We start from the raw sequence: 20,324 nt of genomic DNA, 5'->3' as shown, positions 1-20,324 counted from the left end.
AGAATAGAGATAGTAGGAGGGAACAGAGTAGAGATTGCTGTCAGTAGCCTCAGAGACCTGTGTTTCGGTGAGGAAGAGAAGGTGAGGTTTAGAGGAGGAGAGATGGTGTTCCACAGAATGAAAATTAGAACAAAGACTGCAAATGTTGCAGAAATTGATAAGAAAGAGGTTTGAGGAGTTATCAAGACACCTCTCAAGTCTGCAGCCAGAAGGGGAGTCCTCCCTGGGGACTATCTCAGATGAGCGTTTCTTGTCAACTGCTGAGCAGCCTCGATATGGTTGAGACTTAAGAGTGGAGATGCGTATGAATACTATTGGAATCAGACACGATTGGTACATGGTGCTTCATGTTTTGTTGGGTATGTTTTCTCCGACACCGTCTAGTAATTTATCTCAATGGTCTCCATTATTATTTAATCAGGCGAAATATCATGAAATATAAAATTTTTACGCAAACAAATCCACGTTAAATCAATATTCCTGCCATAATAATTTAACTCATAATGTTTGCCTGAGATGTCTGCCAACAAGAGCTCCCACAAAAGGTAATTTCTCCCAGTAATTTGTGGGAATTTCCCACCAAGCAGCAAAACTGGTTTGGCAGTCATATATCACGGCAGTAACGGACTGGGATTGCCGAAGAGGCCGCTCAAGAAAGCCTATAGATGCTATAGGCAGCACAAATAAAATGAAAAAGGTATTTGTACCGACTCCGACTCCATCCAAAAGTACCCAACTCCGACTCCGACTCCGACTCCACACCCCTGTGTATGAATAATTCAAGCCACATAATTAGTAAGTCCATATCTGGATATAAAATCCATCGCCCCTGGGTGTTTGCATGAGACACAAAACTTTCCATCAAACTCATCATCAAAGAATAGCTTGAAAGTGTCAGTGAATGACATCAAACATGAGTCCCCAAGTGGAGGATTCAGTCCAGGAAACTGAGAAACAAACTGTTGCATTGGATCAGGACACTTGTCAGAAAACACGTCTCCAATAAACTCCTAACCTTCCTCAGCCTCCCTCATCTCTACCTCAGGAGCCTCAAGCTCATCATCTCTCATGGAGTCATAATCATCATCACTGTCCTGAAAAGTCTACCATATATTCATCCCCACTACTGCCATCAGAGAGGTCATCTAAAAATTCTGAAAAATAACACTTCCACATTAAAAAATCAACATAACCCAATGAAGGCCAGGAGATCTCAGGAGTAATTTCCACCCCAGTGCTGCCCCCCCCCCCCCCCTAATTTTTATTATTTGCTGAATAATCTCAGACTGATCCAAAACCTTGATGAAATTGGTTTAGTCGGTTATTTGAATGCAGTTTCTACGTCTGGGAGGAAAAAAATAAAGATAGTAAAGTCTGTCATCTAAATTTGCCTTCCATGTTTGGGATGAGTCCTGTTGCCATAGCAATGCACTCGGCCTTGAGAGTTGTAGGGAAGGTGTTGCCAGCCCATGCTCTGTTGATTTTCTTTATTTACAAGCTATATTCTGCTTTTTACATAAAATACATTATTTATTTATCAAAATAGTTTACCTTATGTACATGTAGGAAGAACACACTTTATGGTAACCCCTGCAATATGTGGGTGGCGTGCACGTGACTCATGCATCATATACACACACACACACTTGCTTACACTAGCTTTAGCATCACTATGTCACGCAAAAGCTTACTCTGATTACTGAGGAGACTGTTAAGCTTTTGAATGACCCTGGGTTTCCATGGAAACCTGACTACTCTACTGAGTAGTTTAGCCTAATTATCATTATAATTCGACTGAGTAGTAGAGCTTAGTAGTAACAGTTGTTATAATATGCGATATGTGAGTTTAAGTCTATAATTCTTTTGAAAGAATATGTGGGTAAGTGCTTGGAGCAGATGATTACTTTGGAACTAAGTGAAATATATAAGACCATGGAATTTTGTACACATCGAAAACAACCAAACAATAAGACACTTCAAATGAAAAAAGTAACAGGCAAGGCTTGATGAAAGATAGCCATAATGTAGACTGGATAGTGTTTGAAACACAGTACAAAGCGTAGTTTACACGGGCAAAGTTTCCCTATGTTGCGGCCCAAAGTTGCCTGGAAAATGAGTCCTGGCACCCTTGTTGGAAGCAAGTGACCTCGTTCCTTTTGTGGAAAACTCTTGCCTTCTCACGTCAAAGTTACAGTCATTATAATGTCTGAAGAGTTGGTGTGGCCTAAAAGTGTAGTGAAATCCCTGTGTGAGTTGGTAGAAAAGCATAAGCTGCCAGAAAAAGGCTAAAGGCAACCCAAAAATGAGCCAAGAAGGCCAAATGCACCACAGGAAAGAGCCATCAACACCCTGCACAATCCTAAAACACTGAATATACTATAGGCCATGTTTTTTTACTCTACATAAATATAAACCACCAGAATGATCGCATTTGGTGGATGGAAAACGATTATATTATATTATATTTCAGTACTCAATACCCCACCAACATATGCCTGGCTTATTCATGAACACAGGTCACTATTGATAGGCCTAAAACTACATCAGACACGTCAAAAAACAAGAAAAGTTACACTGAAAATCAACTGTGGACGTGGTGGTCACAGGTGGTGTTTGTAAACACTAGCTAGTGCGAGACTGGCCGCAAGGTGCGCTGCCGCTCGCAGGAGCAAACTCCAGTATCGTGTGAACAAGTGGTCTAGCAAAGCAGGATAAGGCTGCCGAGGAAATGGGAACATGAGTTGCCGGCACCGAGGAAACTTTGCCCGTGTGAACTGCGTTTAAACATCAATCAAGATGAAGTGTGAATAACGGCATAATATTTTTTTATTTGTGAGGATGAGATAACTCGTCCACGGCACCAGTTGTGTGTGTGGTGCTCAGCAGCATATTCTGAAGTTTCCTCTGACAAGAGCTCCCCCTAAAATTTGTTCCCTCACAAATTTGTGGAAATTTCCCACAAAGTGGCAACACTGGCCTAGCAGTGCAGTCAAGTACTGTATACAAGGATACATCACTTAAAGGACCTGCAGTTAGAGATATTCTTACTGACCCTGACTCCTGACTCTGGGCAAAAGTAGGTGACTCCACCGATTTCGACTCTGACTTCGACTCCACATCCCTGAATACAACCTCTAGCCTCTGAGATTTTTATCATCTCACTACACTCATGCAAGAATCAAATCAACTTGTTCTTTCTTAAACAAAATGATGTTCAATTATTCTTGTACGGTATTTTTGTTCAAGCTATTCACAAGATACATTATGCCACACTATATTTCATTTGCCTAATTTTACTCAACAGCTGGAAGGGGAGACTGGAGAGGATGAGGAGCGAGAGGCACGTCTCTTCCCAGACCCAGACCAGGCGGACATGCATATCACTGATCATGCTCTCACAGCAGACTTTTTGGTGTACTCTACTGATGTGAGTTATTGTCTCTCTTGGCTGAACCCAAAATAACAGTAGCAGTAGACAGTGTTGGGAAGGAGAGAATGTGCAGTCAAAGTGGATCATAGTGGAAGAAATGATTTATTGGAATCAAAAGTGATTGAGGGAATATGCATGGTAAAAATTTGAAAATAATTCTAAAAGAAAAATTTAAAGATATATATTTTATTTAAGGAAGGCTCTCATTTGGATTGATTTAGTTGATCAGAGAAGATTAGAAAATCAAAATAAAATTTTGTCAAGTATTGCTAAATTTATTTTCATGGGGAAGAGACTCTAAAAATATCCTCTGAAAAATGACAGTTGCACTGCAGGGAAGGATTGAAAGGAAGAACCATACTGCAACATCTCAGGATCATGGCATTGATTTGTTTAACCATCTAGCTTTATATGTTCAATTTTGATAATCTATTTATTCATCTTTCTTAAATTATGTTTTCATATTAATTCTGGGTTTAGTTTTTACCATGGAGAATTGAAAAAGCAGTCATTATATAATCATTCTTACATTCTTATTTAAGAACTTAAGAACATAAGAACGTAGGAGTCTGCAAGAGGCTGGTAGGCCTGTACAAGGCAGTTCCTTTGAACCTAAGCTCCTGTGTATCTAACCCCACCTAATATCACTGTCCATGAATTTATCTAATCTATTTTTGAATGTGACAATTGTATTTACACTCACCACATGACTGCTAAGCCTATTCCACTCATCCACCACCCTGTTAGTAAACCAATTTTTGCCTATGTCCCTGTTGAATCTGAATTTATCCAGTTTAAACCCATTACTTTGTGTCCTACCCGGTTTTCTTACCAACAAAACCTTATGAATATCCCCCTTATTAAAGCCCTTCATCCATTTATAAACCTCTATCATGTCTCCACGCACCCTTCGCCTTTCTAGAGAATGCAAGTTTAACTGTTTGAGCCTTTCCTCGTATGGCAAGTTTCTCAACCCCTGAATCATCTTAGTCATCCTCCTCTGCACTGATTCCAACATTTTGATATCCATTCTATAGTAAGGTGACCTGAACTGAACCGCATAGTCAAGATGAGGTCTAACTAATGCTAAATATAGTTTGAGGAAGACTTTGGCACTTCTGTTGCGCATGCTTCTTGAAATAAGTCCCAGTACCCTATTTGCTTGATTTCTAGCTTGAATGCATTGTGCCCTTGGACGGAGATCAGAGCTCACTAAGACCCCTAAATCTCTCTTGCACCCAGAACTGCTTATGAGAGTGTCATTTAAGCAATAGTTATGAGAAGGGTTGTTCCTACCTACACTCAGAATACTGCACTTCCCTACATTGAACTCCATCTGCCATTTATCCGCCCAGTCATACAATCTGTTTAGTTCATCCTGGAGAATACTAGCATCCTGATCCGACTCAATTACTCTACCGATCTTGGTATCACCTGCAAACTTACTAACATCACTACTAATTCCTGTATCTAAGTCATTGATATAAATAATAAACAAAAGTGGACCTAATACTGAACCTTGTGGGACCCCACTTGTAACACATTCCCAGTCAGATCTTTTACCATTGATTTGCACTCTTTGCTTCCTATTGCTAAGCCACGCCTTGACCCAGTTCAAAACTTTACCCTCTACTCCGTGGGCCTGTAATTTAAGCAACAGTCGTTGGTGAGAAACTTTGTCAAACGCTTTACTGAAATCAAGATAGATTACATCATAATTTTCATCTCTGTCTACTGCCTCAAATACTTTATTGTAGAAGGACAAGAGATTGGTGAGGCATGACCTACCTTTAGTGAACCCATGCTGCGAGTCGTGAATTAAGCTGTGTTTCTCTAGATGCTCTTGAATGTTCCAGGCTATTATGGCCTCCAGCATCTTGCCTATAACCAGTGTTAAGCTAATTGGGCAATAGTTTGAAGCAGCTGACTTGTCCCCCTTTTTGAAAATCGGCATCACATTACCTACTTTCCATAGGCTGGGCACATAACCAGTATTTACCGACATCTTAAAGATGTCGGTTAGTGGGTCACTGAGTACATCACCTAATTCCTTTAATACCCTCGGAAATATCCCGTCAGGACCTGGCGACTTATTCTTCCTAAGCTTATCTATCTCATCCTGAACTACTTGCCTGGTAATGATTATATCCCTCAATTTATTGCCATCCCCGCTCCCGTACACCTGAACCCTTTCCAGAATAGTCGTTCCCTCTTGTGTGAATACTGGAAGGAAGTAGTCGTTCAGCAATGTGCTCATATTTTCGTAATTTTCCACTAGCTCCCCTGTGTTTGTTTTCAGCGGTCCAATTTTCTCCCTTGTTTTTGTTCTATACATCTGAAAGAAACCCTTAGGATTACTTTTCGCCTCATTTGCTACTTTGATCTCATAATTCCTTTTTGCTATGCTGGTGTTTTTCTTCAATAATCTAGATAGTTCAACATGCCAGCCCCTGAGATGTGTTTCACCATTCTTTATTTTCTGATCAATTCCCTTCTTTAACCCTATCCCATGTTTTAGTCCACGAGTCATCTACTTAGGGTCATTGTTTCCTTTTCTAAGTGTTCGCTGTGGTATATGCTGTCCTTGCCCCTCTACTATTATTCTAACTAAATTATTGTAAGACATTTCTACCTGGTTCTCCTGGCTCTCCAATCTGCAGTTCTGGCCCTCATGAATCCCTGAATTATCCCAGTTTACCCCTTCAAGATGTCTTCGAAGCCCCTCATAATTTGCTCTTCTAAAATCTGGCACTAACACTGGGTTTGGTTCGCGGGTTACCGCCCAGTCTAAGCTAAAACGAACCGTTCTGTGGTCACTATTTCCTAACTCTCCACCCACCTCCAACTCATGTAGCAAGTTTCCATTATTAGTTAGAACTAAGTCTAATATGTTGTCTCCTCTGGTAGGCTCAGCAACTACCTGCTTAAGGAAATTATCTTGTATAACTTCAAGAAAATCCTCGGCTTCCAGGTCACCTACTAGGTCTTCACAGTCTATATTCCTATTATTAAAATCCCCCATTATGCAGACATTTCTACTCCTACTTGCCCTGCCAATCTCCTGTAGTAATATACTCGTGTCCTGCCTGTTAAGGTTGGGTGGCCTGTACAGAACTCCTAGAGTTAGTTTTTCTTTCCCTTTGTAAACGTCCACCCAAACTGATTCTGAATCCATGTTAGTTTTGACTGAATTGTTAACTAAACATTTAAGTGAGTCTTTCTTAGATGTTATCATGATATTTCTCTTTTGATGTGATTACAACAAGAAGATGCAGTCAGCAGAGCTCCTATTCCAATGTGGCTAAGACTGGATGATGTTTTGCAGACTGGGGGTCTTTTCTTCTTCTTTATTGAGGACTGGAAGATGGTGAGTGACTATCGACACATAGCAGAGGTCACCAACATCTATTCTGAGCCCTCAGGGCGCCGTTTGGTCATAGTGGACACCAAAGGCGAGGGATACTTGTACAACCCAGTGAGTTTGGCTGTAGTGCCTTTTGAAAGTTTCTTTTATTTATTTCCCATATGTTTTGTTTTACTTGACAGGCTTCAAATTATCCATTTAAGATCATCATCATCATCGTCATCAATGTCATAGTGGAAATCATTCCAATGATTGTAAAATTGTGTATATTATTAACCCCTTCACTATGGCCGGTCCAAAACAGCGCCCTGCGCCGTATCCGTGATTGCTGCACGCACCAAATTTCAAATGTTGCTATTGAATATAAGAAGTTTTCAGCCATAAAATCAACATAATCATCATGTATTATATATGAAAACATGCAGAATTAAATGGTTCACATAAAGAAACATAAATTAATTGATAAGTTTGAGATGTAAGCATAAATATAGAGATAAAATTCCTTGTATATTGGCTAAAGCAAACCAGGACGCAGTATGCGCGTCCTCAGATATGGTACGGGGCACACAAGGACGCAGTATACGCATCCCTGTGTTGAAGGGGTTAATGTAAATTTGGTGATGGGTAAATTATGTTATGTGAGTTACTGGTAAATATCTATAAAAAATCTATAAGCCTGGTCCCTACATGGTGATGTGGAAATTTACAGAGCCATTGAAGGAAGGAGCCACTATATTTTCAGGCAGACTATCCATCAACATGTAGAGATCACACTACCTCTGCTGGTCTCCTTCAAGTTAAATTTTACCTGTTTTTCATTTGTGAGAATTATACCTGAAAATAAGGTCAAGTGCAATTAAGATAAGAATGAATCATGAAAGCAAGTCTGGTTGAAAAACAAACTAGGGTCGAGTTCAGAAAGTCAAGAAGGAACATATGTAGAGGAAAACTTATATAAAGTACAGGTACCTCTCAATTTACATGAGTATTGTATATATATTGCATAATTGTTAGATTAAACGAATACTTACCAAGTGTGAAGTTTGATCGTAAGTTCACGAACATTTTAACTGTGTCACAGGTATTAAATGAGATGCCTGCGCAGCCTGCCCCGCATCAGTCCTTTTCGAGAGTAGGTTTTGAGGAAGCAGCCAGTAAATATATATCACCCTGGTTATCTCTATATCAAATGCCATGAATGCATTGGGATGGGAGGGAGGGCATTTAATACCTCAGTGACGCAGTTAAAATGCTCATGAAATTACAATCAAACTTCACACTTGGTAAGTATTCGTTTAATCTAACAATTTCACCACAACATTTTAACTGACGTTACCATGGTATTCAGTGAGAGCTTTAGAGTGGTTCCATAAAACCTACAAGGAAAAAATTTCATAGGCCATAACCACATAATCCTTCAGAAAGGTATGTAACCTGGTTCCGTACCTGTGTGTATAATAAAAAGATAACTGTCCCAAAGGGATTCTTTATTCAAGTGACTCCCAAACAAGGAAAAGGAACTGAGGTACATACACATGTCCAAAAAGATGCATAACCATATGCACAAGACTAAAAATAGCACATACCCAAAACTTAAGACTGCTTTTGCGTACTGACAATATTTATTATTGATCTTTTGTAAAACTTTGCAAAAGTTGACTCATTGGCCCATCCCACAGTGGATACAATAGTGGATAGAGGAAGTTTCAGGGCCGCTTTACTGGCTGAGGCTGACCTGGTGGAATGAGGAGACAAAATGTTAAGGTCAATGCCAGCAGTTTTCATTATATCTCGTGACTTGTGACCACAAGGGTGTATGTGAGTGAGATAGAGGGAGAGAATGCTAGAGGACGACCTCCAGTGAAATGGAGAGATACAGTGCAAGAGTATGTTAGGGAGAGAGGGGAAAGATCTTTGAGAAACTTTGAGCAGGCAAGGAGGGAGTGTCTGGAGAGAGAAAATTGGAAACTCTTCTGCCGTGGCCATCCCTTGGTGGGAGCTCCTAGGAGCAGGCGTCGATGAAATGATGATGATGATGAGAAAGATAGAATCCATATGAGGGAAGCTTAAAAAGCAAAGATTTAGGGCTATTAGAGTTAGAGTATAGGGCTCTCCTGAAGAGAGACAAGGATAGGTATCTCAGGGGTCTCGCTGAGGAAGTCGAGGGCCAAGTAAATGTGAATGACCTCCAACCTGGTTACCGAACCCTGAAAAAACTACACTCCAAGTCTCCCTCTCAGGTGAGCACTATCCATACAGCTGATGGCTGCCTCGTGTAAGACGTGGATGGGCAGAGGGCTCGTTGGGCTGAGTACTCTGAGCAGTTGTAGACGGTGGACTCTCCAATTTGGCATCTTCCAGTTTCTGGGTTGCAGGTGGCAGATGCCAGTCCACCCATCAATGAAAGCCCACCCTCTCTGGTTGAGGTCGGAGAGGTGTGACAAAGTTGAGGGTGAAAAGGTAGATGTCATCTGAAAAATCAGTGCGGAGCTGCTCAAAGCTGGAGGTGAGGCCATGATCCGTGGGTTGCATGCGGTCTTGACTGCCGTATGGCAATCTGGTACCATTCCTCCTGACTGGAAGAGGGGGCTGGTCATCCCTGTCTGGTAAAGAAAAGGGGACTGCCAAGACTGCAACAACTACCAAGGTATTACACTACTCAGTGTGCCAGGCAAGGTGCTTGCCCACCTATTGCTGATGTGAATTCGCAGCCAGCTGCTGAAGCTGCACAGACTTGATCAATCTGGGTACACACCTGGTAAGTCAACAACTGACCGTATCCTAGTGCTTCGCATATTGGTGGAGCGCCGATGTGTGTTTCGACAGGGGATGCTTGCAGCCTATGTCGATCTCAAGAAGGCGTTTGACTCATTTCATCGTGAGGAACTCCCTGGAAGCGATATTGGTTTGCTGACTGGCCTGTATTCTGGGACTGAGAGTGCTGTGAAGAGTTGGGGGAACTTGTCTTCTTTCTTCTTCTTTTTCTTTCCCGTGAATGCGGGAAAGAGGCAGGGCTGTGTCCTTGCCCCATCGCCTTTCAACACTTGTATGGACTGGGTACTAGGCAGAGTTGTGGACTGGAGTCATTGCAGAGCATCCATTGGCAATACCAGGGTCACTGACCTTGTTTTTGCAGATGATGCTCCTAGCGGATCCTAGCGGAATCACTGGAAGTTTTGGGGATGGCTCTTGAGCCACTGCATGAGGAGGCGAAGCCCTTGGGACTTCAGGTCTCCTGGGCCAAGACCAAAGTATAGGTGTTTGGAGGCTTGCTAGATGAAACAGTACGCTCTGTTCATGCGTGTGGCGAGGATGTTGAGATCTCAAAAAGTTTCACGTATCTTGGTAGCGTAGTTCATAACAACAGTGAGTCTCGCCAGGAAGTCTTACGGTGGATTGGCCTGTCCCACGGTGTTATGGACTCTCTCAACATGAGTGTACAGGAAATGATTGTCCTAACCTATGTAATGCATTTCTATAACAGTAAAGGAACAGGAAATGGTAATTGTTTTTAATTATTTATATTTAACTTTTTTTTTTTTTTTTTTTTTATTAACAATCCTATTGTATGGTGTTGTCGATACCTGTGCAGAGGGACAAAGATCCTGATCTTCAAGTCCCCTGTGCTCCCTGTCTTACTCTATGGTTGTGAGACATGGACACTAAATGGGGATTTGGAGAGGTGGATTGATGCCTTTGGTTATGAATGTCTACTCAGAATCATGGGATATCGCTGGAATGACATTGTGTCAAACCAGCGACTACTCCACGAGACTGATTTGACATATATTGCATAGTCCGTCAATGCCATCTCCGGCAATACGGGCACTTGGCACGTTACCCAGAAGCTGATCCTTTTCATCGAGTTGTCTCTTAATAGACAATCCTGAGTGGAGGAGGCCAAGGGGACGCCCACGGAGTTCATGGCTTGAGCAAGCCGATAGATCCTGCCGGGAGGTATTTGTGTTGGGAAGGGGGCCTGCATGGAGACTTACCTGGAGGGACTCCCTGGCTTGGCGTCGTAGGGTGGGTGAGGCAACGCACCCCCCCGGCGTATGCCCCCACTGATTGATTGACTGACTGATATACAGATATGAGACAGAGTTTATAAAATGCAACTGATGACACTGATTTCACATAACTGTTGATTAGGTCTTTTGTACACTGGGATAAATATGTGAATTATATAATAAAATATTTTTATTGTCTTCTGTTGGATAATTTTGAAATACAATTTACTTCTTTATAAACAATATGATACAGTACAAAAGCAAATCAATCCTTTCAATAGAAAGTAAACAACATCTTTCTGCACATGATGCAAATCAATATTGTTCACTTTGAAACATGTAGGGTACTAAAACAAAATATGAGAAATATATTTGTTTATGAAAAGGGTCCCTTACCTGAAGTAGCCTCAACCCCCAACTACAACTAGTTCGCACCTGTCAACTACATTCTTGGTATATGTGTTAACCTCAAGATTAAGCTCTGGTACCTTATGGTGAATAATGGTGTCTTGAAACTTGCTCAGATCCAGATCACAAAATATGCCCTAACTTGTTCCCACTGTCTCCTGAGTTTGTGTTTGATCCTTCAGGTTAATGACGACCTACTGGAGGTTCCTCAATTCCCAGGGTCATGCCGGGGCTGCTTGTGGGAGAACTCTTCAACTGACAGGAATGTTTTTGCCCTGTTTGATGAGAAGCAGCTCTATACATACATCTACCACCAGGAGCACATCAAAGGTCAGTAAACACCTACAATGAAAACTGACTTTTTGAAATTTAATTACATTCTATTTGAATTTGAAAACTAATTTTTCCAGACTTTAATTTTTGTATTTTTAATTTCATCTCATATGTGTGTGTGTGTGTGTGTGTGTGTGTGTGTGTATTTACCTAGTTGTATTTACCTAGTTGTGACATACGGGAAAAGAGCTACGCTCGCACTGTCCCGTCTCCATATCCGCTCTTATCCAACTTTTCCTTAAAAAGTGTGTGTGTGTGTGTGTGTGTGTGTGTGTGTGTGTGTGTGTATTTACCTATTTGTAGTCTACCGGACCCAAGCTAAGCTCTAATAGTCCCGTCTCTATATCTACATTCATTCAGCCTTTCCTTCATTTGTTGGACACTGCTCACCTCCACCACCTCTTCCCGCAAGCTGTTCCATGTGTTAACACTTCTGTGTTGAAAACTATACTTTTCAAATCACTCAAGCAGGTTCCTTTATTAAGTTTCTTCTTATGTCCTCTCAGCCCCTGCATTCTTGCAGTTAAGGAGAGATCATCTCTATCCACCTCATCAAACTTATTTACCAACTTATACAGCGTGATCAGATCTCCTCTCTCTCTTCTTTGTTCCAGTGTCATCAAGTCCATCTCCTTCAATCTGTCTTCATATGTCATATTCGAGAGTTCTGGGACCATTTTAGTTGCAATTCTCTGTATCCTTTCCAACTTTCTGATATCCTTCTTTTTGTGAGGCGACCACACAACTGCAGCATATTCAAGCTTTGGTCTTATCATTGATGTTATTATTTTCTTCATCATTTCTTTGTCCATAAAATGGAATGATACCCTTATATTTTGCATGTAGGATTTCCCCAAACAGCTTGTTTATGTGCTTTTTGGGGGATAGTGTGTCTTGCATTGTTATCCCAAATCTGTTTCTTCATGTACTGCCCTTAAGTTTTCTTCTCCCATCCTATTTGTTATCCTCAGTCTTTTTTTTACTTTTCCCCATTTCCATAGCATGGCATTTGTTTGCATTAAATTCCATCTCCCATAACTGGCTCCATCTATACACTCTATCCAGGTCTTTTTGCAGTTCTTCACAATCTTCCTCCATCCTCACTTTTCTTATTAACTTTGCATCATCTGCAAAAAGGCTCATAACTTTTTATATCCTTCGGGATATCATTTATATATATTATGAACATTATTGGTGCTAGAACTGAGCATTGAGGAACTCCACTCTCTACTCTCCTCCAATTTGATATCTCTTCCCTAATCACCCAGGCCCGTACGCTTGGGGGGTTATCTGGGTTACGCGTAACTCTCCCGCAGAGCAGCACCAAGGTCTGCCTAGACCTAGTATCAAAGTCTGATGAAGCTTAGCAGAGAAAGATGGACCCAGAATCCCTGAAGCCAATTAGACACACTCACAAGGTGTCCACCAGCTGCACTGCAGCAGCCAAAGCAGTTGCAGTAACACATATGCATGTGTGTCTGGGATTCCTCTGCCTGCACATTACCCGTGACATCCTTTGAATGTGAGAGGAGTGTGAGTACTATACGTCGGCTGCACACCTACAGTAGCCTCTCGAGTTTTGTGCTCGCTTCGTTCCGAAGGTATAGCGCGAAACTCGAGGTGTTGAAAACACTGAAAAAGCGCTTATCTGTTCCGACCTGTGGATTTTTTTTTCTTTTTTTTCTTCTTTTTTCTACATGTGGGCTATGGCACCGTAGACTATCCATCTGGACCTGATGGTCGGCCCCAAGCCTGTTATGGCGCAGGCATCTGTTTACAGCGGCACCATTATAATTGGCTCATGCTGCCCTCCCGGAGTTCACATTTTTTCCTCCTTTACTCCCTTGTTATCTCAAAATACGTACCTTGGAAAAAGGAAGAAAACCGGAAGGGTGAACGGGTCGTTTTAAAGCCACAGATGAAGCCTTATGATTGGCTGATCTCTGAAAACACACTTGTGATTCGCTGGGAGTCTGATGACGTCATCGCCGGCGCTCACCCGGTCAGTGGCCTCACTGCCTTGGGGCGGTGTCTCACTGGCCGTTTTCCTCTAACCGTTGTGGCTACTGGCAACGCCCATGCGCTCATCCGGGAGTGAGTTGTAGGTTGTCTGTAACCTGGTGTCACACCGGGCCTTTTTCTTCCCACTGCGTTGGCGGCAGCTTGGGCAACCAGCAAATCCAATTTTTCCGGGTGTGCGTCACACACGGCCAAGGTTGGTTGCCTGTAGCCACATCCACAACATAAACAAAGGACTTGTCCTGTATCAACATGGTTTCGTCTGCTAAAGTAAGGGCTGGCTTGTTCTGCCATTACCCAAGTTATGGACTTGTTGCATCAGTTAAATGGCAGGAAGAAGCTGTTGTGGGTCCTCCGTGCCAGTTCTCATTGTCACCATTGCGCATGAGTGGCCAACCCACCCATCTAGACTCCGACCACATAAACACGTGGATCGAATAATAACAAAGACACACACACACACACACACATGCGCACACACACACACGCATGCACACACCAGACTCATCATGAACCATGGCAGATGTTCCTCACAAACAAAAATGGCTTTGCCATTTCCTAGAGTGTGTTAGAACTTATTTGGTGAGTGGTTCATACAAACCAAACATACCCAATGACAAGAAGAAAGCAGTGTTAAAGATGACTGCTCCCTTCTTGCCAAGAGCTAGGTTTGGTTCATGTGAGCCACTCACCAAATACGTTCTAACACACTCAAGAAATGGTGAAGTTGTTTCTGTTTGTCAGAAACATCTGCAATGGTTCCTAATGAGTCTGGTGTGTGTGTGTGTGTGTGTGTGTGTGTGTGTGTGTGTGTTGTTATTTGATCCATGTGTTTATGTGGTTGAGTCAAGATGGGTGGGTTGGCCGCACCCGCGCAGTGGTGACAATGAGAACTGGCATGGAGGAACCACAGCCATGCCACACCTACAACAGTTTCTTCCTTCCATTTAACTGAAGCAACAAGTCCACAACTTGGGTAATGGCAGCATAAGCAGTGACAGCCCTTACTTTAGCAGACGACACCATGTTGATACATTGCAAGTGCTTTGTTTATTTTGATATGGTGTGTGGACTGTGGGAAACGCTGTGTGTGTGTGTTGCCAGAAAAAATTGGGGTGGTGCCAACGCGGTGGGAAGAAAAAGCACTGTGTGACACCAGCTTACGGATAGCCGTGAACTTGCTCCCGGTTGGGCGTACGGGCGTTGCCCCTAGCCCCAAGGATTGGACGAAAACGGCCATTGTGACACCGCCTTAAGGCAGTGAAGCCACTGATAGGGTGAACGTCGGCGATGACGTCATTGGACTCCTAGTGAATCACAAGCGTGTTTTCAGAACTGGCAGCCAATCGTAAGGCAGCCGCCTTCAACTGCTGCTTCAAAGTGACCCGTTCTCTCTTCCCGTTTTCTCTCTCTCTCTCGCCATAGCCACAATGTTTAGAGGAAAACGTCCAGTGTGATACTACCTTTAAAGGTAGCGTGCGTGATGCTGATGGTAAGTAGACGTGACCCGTACGTGTCAAAGCAGGGCGAAAGTCGGGATGGTAAGAATTTAAGAGTAACTGTGAAACTCGTGGATTGCGAAACTCGGATAGCGTGAAACTCGAGAGGGTACTGTATATACAAAGCAGTATGAGTCAGGAGAGGCTTTCTTCACTCGCACTCCTCCATATTCACTCCGATGTCCCTATCAACCTCAACTTGGCTGTTGACATATACTCCAAGCTCCACCCTTGACGCCTGGAATTGGAGTCATCGATCAAGCCAGAGATGTCATAGTAATACCCTGCTTCTTGCCATTTTTGTAAAATTCCTAGACTGTCAGATGATGACTTAGAAGAACTGTAAGAGCTGACTATAGCTTGATTAAATTAAACTGATCACTAGTTGTATTTTAACAGTCTGTTATCTATTATAAAAGGGAAAATATAAGCTCATTTCATTTGCATGAATTAAATAGGCTTTCAGAGTGCCTAGCATGCCCTAGCATGTGTTAACCCTTTCCTTGCTAAGCGCTCGCAACGAGACTATCCCCTCAGGCGCGTTCGGGCACCCCAGTGGGGGAAGGGGATCTTTTTTAACCGCTGTATCTCAAAAACTATTCATCACAGCTACAAAACAAAAACACCATTGGAAAGAGGAGGCCAAGATCTATAAGATTTGGTAATGTAAGCCTCTCCTGTGAATGTACAGGCACGTTTAGGGGGTGTTGCCTGTGAAGACGTACATTTACACATGCAACGGTCAGCCGTAATGCAACTACTGAGTTAGATCTTTTGATGATGGGGTGCTGGCAGGGCAGTATTGCTAACTGCAAAATTTACAACTATTTGGTCAAAATATCAGTCATGTGATAGGTGAAGCTATGCAAAAATGCCACTGTATTGGACAACAACGTTCACCAGTTGCTCGTCCGTAGATTTTCCGCGCTAGGCTGATATGATTTTCCACCAAATTTCGTGGAAAACCCACTGAATTGGCAATGGTGTGGTGTGAGAAATAGTGTTGGAACACTCATACGCGGGAAATTTGAATGCGACTGGAGCTCGCAGCGAGCGTTTAGTACCACCGGCAAGTTGCGCTAGTGCTCGCTGCGAGCATTCAGCAACGAAAGGGTTAATGCCTCTGGCATTCGCGACATCAGGTCCACCATCAGCCCAAGTAACCCACCCAAAGTTTACCCAGCCTACGGGCCTGTCACCGTCCTCACTTTTCTTCCTGTTAAGTAATCCTTCATCCACTTGATAACCTTTCTGCCCATTCCTCCCCATTGCTGTAGTTTCCAGATTAACCTTTTGTGCGGAACCTTGTCAAAAGCTTTTTTCAAATCGAAATATACACAATCAGCCCATCCTTCTCTCTCTTGCACCAAGTCTATTGCTCTTGAGTAGAAACATAGTAAGTTGGTGACACATGATTTCCCTTTTCTAAATCCAAACTGTCTCTTATATATCATGTTTTCCTTTTCTAAATGTTCGACCCATTGTTTTTATTATACTTTCACAAATCTTGCACATTACACTTGTCAAAGAGACTGGTCTATAATTTAGTGGTTCAGTTTTATCTCCACTTATATAAATTGGTACAATGTTTGCTCTCTTCCACTCTCAGGGCACTTTTCCTGTATTTATAGAACATGTTATTATGTCATAAAGTGGCTCGAATAATTCATTTCTACACTCTTTTAGCACTTGACCTAAGATTACATCTGGTCCCATAGCTTTCCTTCCATCTAAGGTTTTCATCAGCTGTATCAGTACTCCTTTCTCAACCTTCACGTGATTTTAGTTTCCCTTCATTGCAATTTTCGAGACCCCGGTCAAAGTCGGCTTCTTTCATAAACACTTTATGAAAATTTTTATTTAACCCCTTCACTACGGCCGGGCCAAAACAGCGCCCTGCGCTGTATCCGAGATCGCCGCGCGCGCCAGATTTCAAATGTCGTTATTGCATATAACAAGTTTTCAGCCATAAACTCAACATAATCATCATGTATTATATATGAAAACATGCAGAATTATATGGTGCACATAAAGAAACTCACTATGGCCGGGCCAAAACAGCGCCTCATGCCATATCCGGGATTGCCGCTTGCGCCAAATTTCGAATATCGCTATTGAATATAATAAGTTTTCAGCCTTAAACTCAACTTAATCATGTACAGTAATCCCTCGTCTGTCGCGGGGGTTAGGTTCCAAAACCCCCCGCGATAGGCGAAAATCCGCGAAGTAGCGCCCTTATATTTTTTTATTATTTATATATATTTTAAGGCTTTATAAACCCTCCCCATACTCCTACAAACCTTTCCCACACTCCTATTGACCTTTTCCACACTCTTATAAACACTTCCTATGACGTTTCACCATTACGACACGGTCCCAATAAACGATTCTATAATTCTTGTTTCGACTTTCGACATTTGCTTCGTAAATACGAAATTCGCACAGGAATTACTTTGGCGGGGCGGAAGAATACTCAGAGAAAGGACAATATGAGTGTAGCTCACTTCTTTTATGTCACAATTAGGTAAATACAGAAGGGGAAAGGGAGGAGAGGAACAGAGTGAGTCATGAAAAAAATACCGATAGAGGATGTAAGAAGGGAGAATAAGGAAAAGTAGTGGAGGAAACAGGGAGAGATAAAGAGGATGAAAACAAGGAGAAGGTGTGGGGAGGGAGGGACAGTGGGGAGAGTCATGTCAGGTCCTGAGGAAGAGTCAGGTGAGGTCCATAGGGAGGTTCAGGTAAGGGCTTCAGTCAGGACATGACCTGACTCTCACTTCCACCCCTCCCTCCCCACACCCTTTCCATTTCACCTTCTGTGTGTGTGTGTTTACCTAGTTGTAAACACACACACACACAGAAGGGGAAATGAGAAGGGTGTGGGGAGGGAGTGGCAGAAGGGAGTCAGGACATGATCTGATCCACTTCTGCCTCTCCCTCCACACACCCTTCCCATTTCCCCTTCTGTGTGTGTGTGTGTGTGTGTGTGTGTGTGTGTGTGTGTGTATTTACCTAGTTGTGAAATACAGGAAAAGAGCTGTACTAGGCTCGTGCTGTCCCGTCTCCATAACGCTTATTATCCAGTTTGGCTTTAAATTCATGGATAATTTTTGTACACACAGTCTCCTCGTCAAGTCCGTTCCATGTTGTTATGCTTCTGTATGGAAAACTGTATTTTTTGATGTCTCTCGTACAGTCGCTCTTCTTCAGTTTCTTACCATTGCCTCTTGTCACACTTTTGTCACGTACCACTAGGTCTTCCCTGTCCAATTTTTCTAATCCCTCTTGTACCCTGTACAGTGCTATTAGGTCCCCTCTCTTCTCTCCAGTGTTGTTAGTCCCAATTTCTCCAGTTTTTCTTCATAAGTATGTTTTCTCAGAGTTTCCGGTAATTTAGTCGCTGCTCTTTGTATTCTTTCCAACTTTTTAATTTCTTCAATCTAGGTGACCACACTAATGCTGCATATTCCATTCTTGGACGTATCATCGATGTTATTAGTTTCTTCACCATTTCTTCATCTAAATATGTAAATGCTGCTTTTACGTTTCTAAGAAGATTGTATGTTTCTCCAGTTATACAGTCTATATGTTTTCCAAAGTATAACTTGTCTGTTATGATCACTCCCAGATCTTTTTCTTAATTTTTTTTCATGATTCTTTCATTACTCAGAGAGTAGTTCCCCAATATTCGTCTACTGCTCTTACCAAACTCCATCATGCTACACTTCTCTGTATTGAATGTCATTTCCCATTTGTGTGACCATTCGCTTATTCTATCGAGATCTTGGCTCAGGGCTACACAGTCTTCTTCATTAGCCACCCTCCTCATTATTTTAGCATCATCAGCAAACATATTCATATAGCTTGTCACCCTTTCTGTCATGTCATTAATATATATTACAAACATAATCGGAGCCAACACCGATCCTTGGGGGACTCCAGTAGTCACTTCCGTCCAGCTTGATTTATTATTCCTAATTACTGTTCTCATTTCTCTCCATCAAAAAGTCCATAATCCAATCCAATATTGAACCACCCAGACCTCCAACATTATTAAGTTTCCATATTAATTGGTTGTGTGGTACTTTATCAAACGCCTTCTTCATTCATTCATTCATTCATTTCATCGACGCCTGCTCCTAGGAGCTCCCACCAGGGGATGGCCACGGCCAAAGAGCTACCAACTTTCCCTATCCAGACACTCCCTCCTTGCCCGCTCAAAGTTTCTCAAAGATCTTTCCCCCCTCTCCCTAACGTACTCTTGCACCCTATCCCTCCATTTCACTGGAGGTTGTCCTCTAGCATTCCCTCCCTCTATCTCACTCACATACACCCTTCTGGTCATCTTACTCTCCTCCATTCGCCCCATGTGGCCAAACCACTTTAAAGTCTGTCGGTTCACTTCTTCCACCACTCCACACTTCTTCCCTTCACCCCTGTGACACATTCCAAAATGCTCGTACACACTTTCATTACTCATTCCATCCATTCTACTCACACCACAAGCACTCCTCAAATAACTCATTTTCACTGCCTGCACTCTAGACCTCTGACTTTCATTCCAGGCCCACGTTTCACTTGCATATGTGAGGGTTGGTACTATTATTGTATTTCTCAAATCCCTCTTTACCTCCATGCTCACACTTCTGCTGTTCATGACTCGTCCCAAAGACCCTACCACCCTTCTTCCTTGCAATGCCCTTTCTCTTACCTCTCCCTCTGTACCACCATGCTTACACATAACTGATCCAAGGTACTTAAACTCATTGACCTCCTTCATTTCTTCACTATTCAAAATTATTTTGCATTCTTTTTCACATTCAATTCCCACTCTATATGGGCATACAAAATCTACAACCTCACTTCTACTTCGCTCACAAACCATCACTTTACTTTTGTTGACATTTACTTTCAGCTTTCTCCTATTACAGACACTATCAAAAACACTGACCAAATTTTGTAGGTCACTTTCATTTTCTGCAATGAGCACCGTGTCATCAGCAAACTGTATCGAATTCAGTACCCACTTCCTTCCCACATCGAACAGTCTTATTCCAACTTCTCCAACTTTGCCTTTAATTTCTCTAATAACACCATCCATATAAATATTGAATAACCATGGTGACATGACGCTCCCTTGTCTTAAGCCCACTTTTATCTCAAAATGTTCACTTGTTTCTCCAGTAATTTTGACACATGCAGATGAATCCTCAAAGAAAGACTTTATTGCACTAAGCAGTTTTCCTCCCACACCATAAATC

At 42.3% G+C, this 20,324-nt stretch overlaps 1 protein-coding gene across 4 annotated transcripts in view; it reads left to right on the top strand.

Moving 5' to 3' along the window:
• The window catches only part of LOC126984663 (WD repeat-containing protein 19-like), a 161,769-nt gene that overhangs the window by 88,989 nt on the left and 52,456 nt on the right, over positions 1–20,324 (top strand). For all 4 annotated transcript variants that reach the window (XM_050838552.1, XM_050838560.1, XM_050838559.1 and 1 more), the window contains 3 exons: positions 3,305–3,427; positions 6,756–6,905; positions 11,395–11,542. In XM_050838552.1, coding sequence (XP_050694509.1) covers positions 3,305–3,427; positions 6,756–6,905; positions 11,395–11,542 — 421 coding nt within the window. The remainder of the gene's footprint in view (positions 1–3,304; positions 3,428–6,755; positions 6,906–11,394; positions 11,543–20,324) is intronic.

This window comes from Eriocheir sinensis, chromosome 5 (genome assembly GCF_024679095.1).
Source record: "Eriocheir sinensis breed Jianghai 21 chromosome 5, ASM2467909v1, whole genome shotgun sequence".
NCBI classification, from domain to species: Eukaryota; Metazoa; Arthropoda; class Malacostraca; order Decapoda; family Varunidae; genus Eriocheir; species Eriocheir sinensis.
Note: the sequence above shows the minus strand (reverse complement) of the source record. Positions and strands in the feature narration are given on the sequence as shown.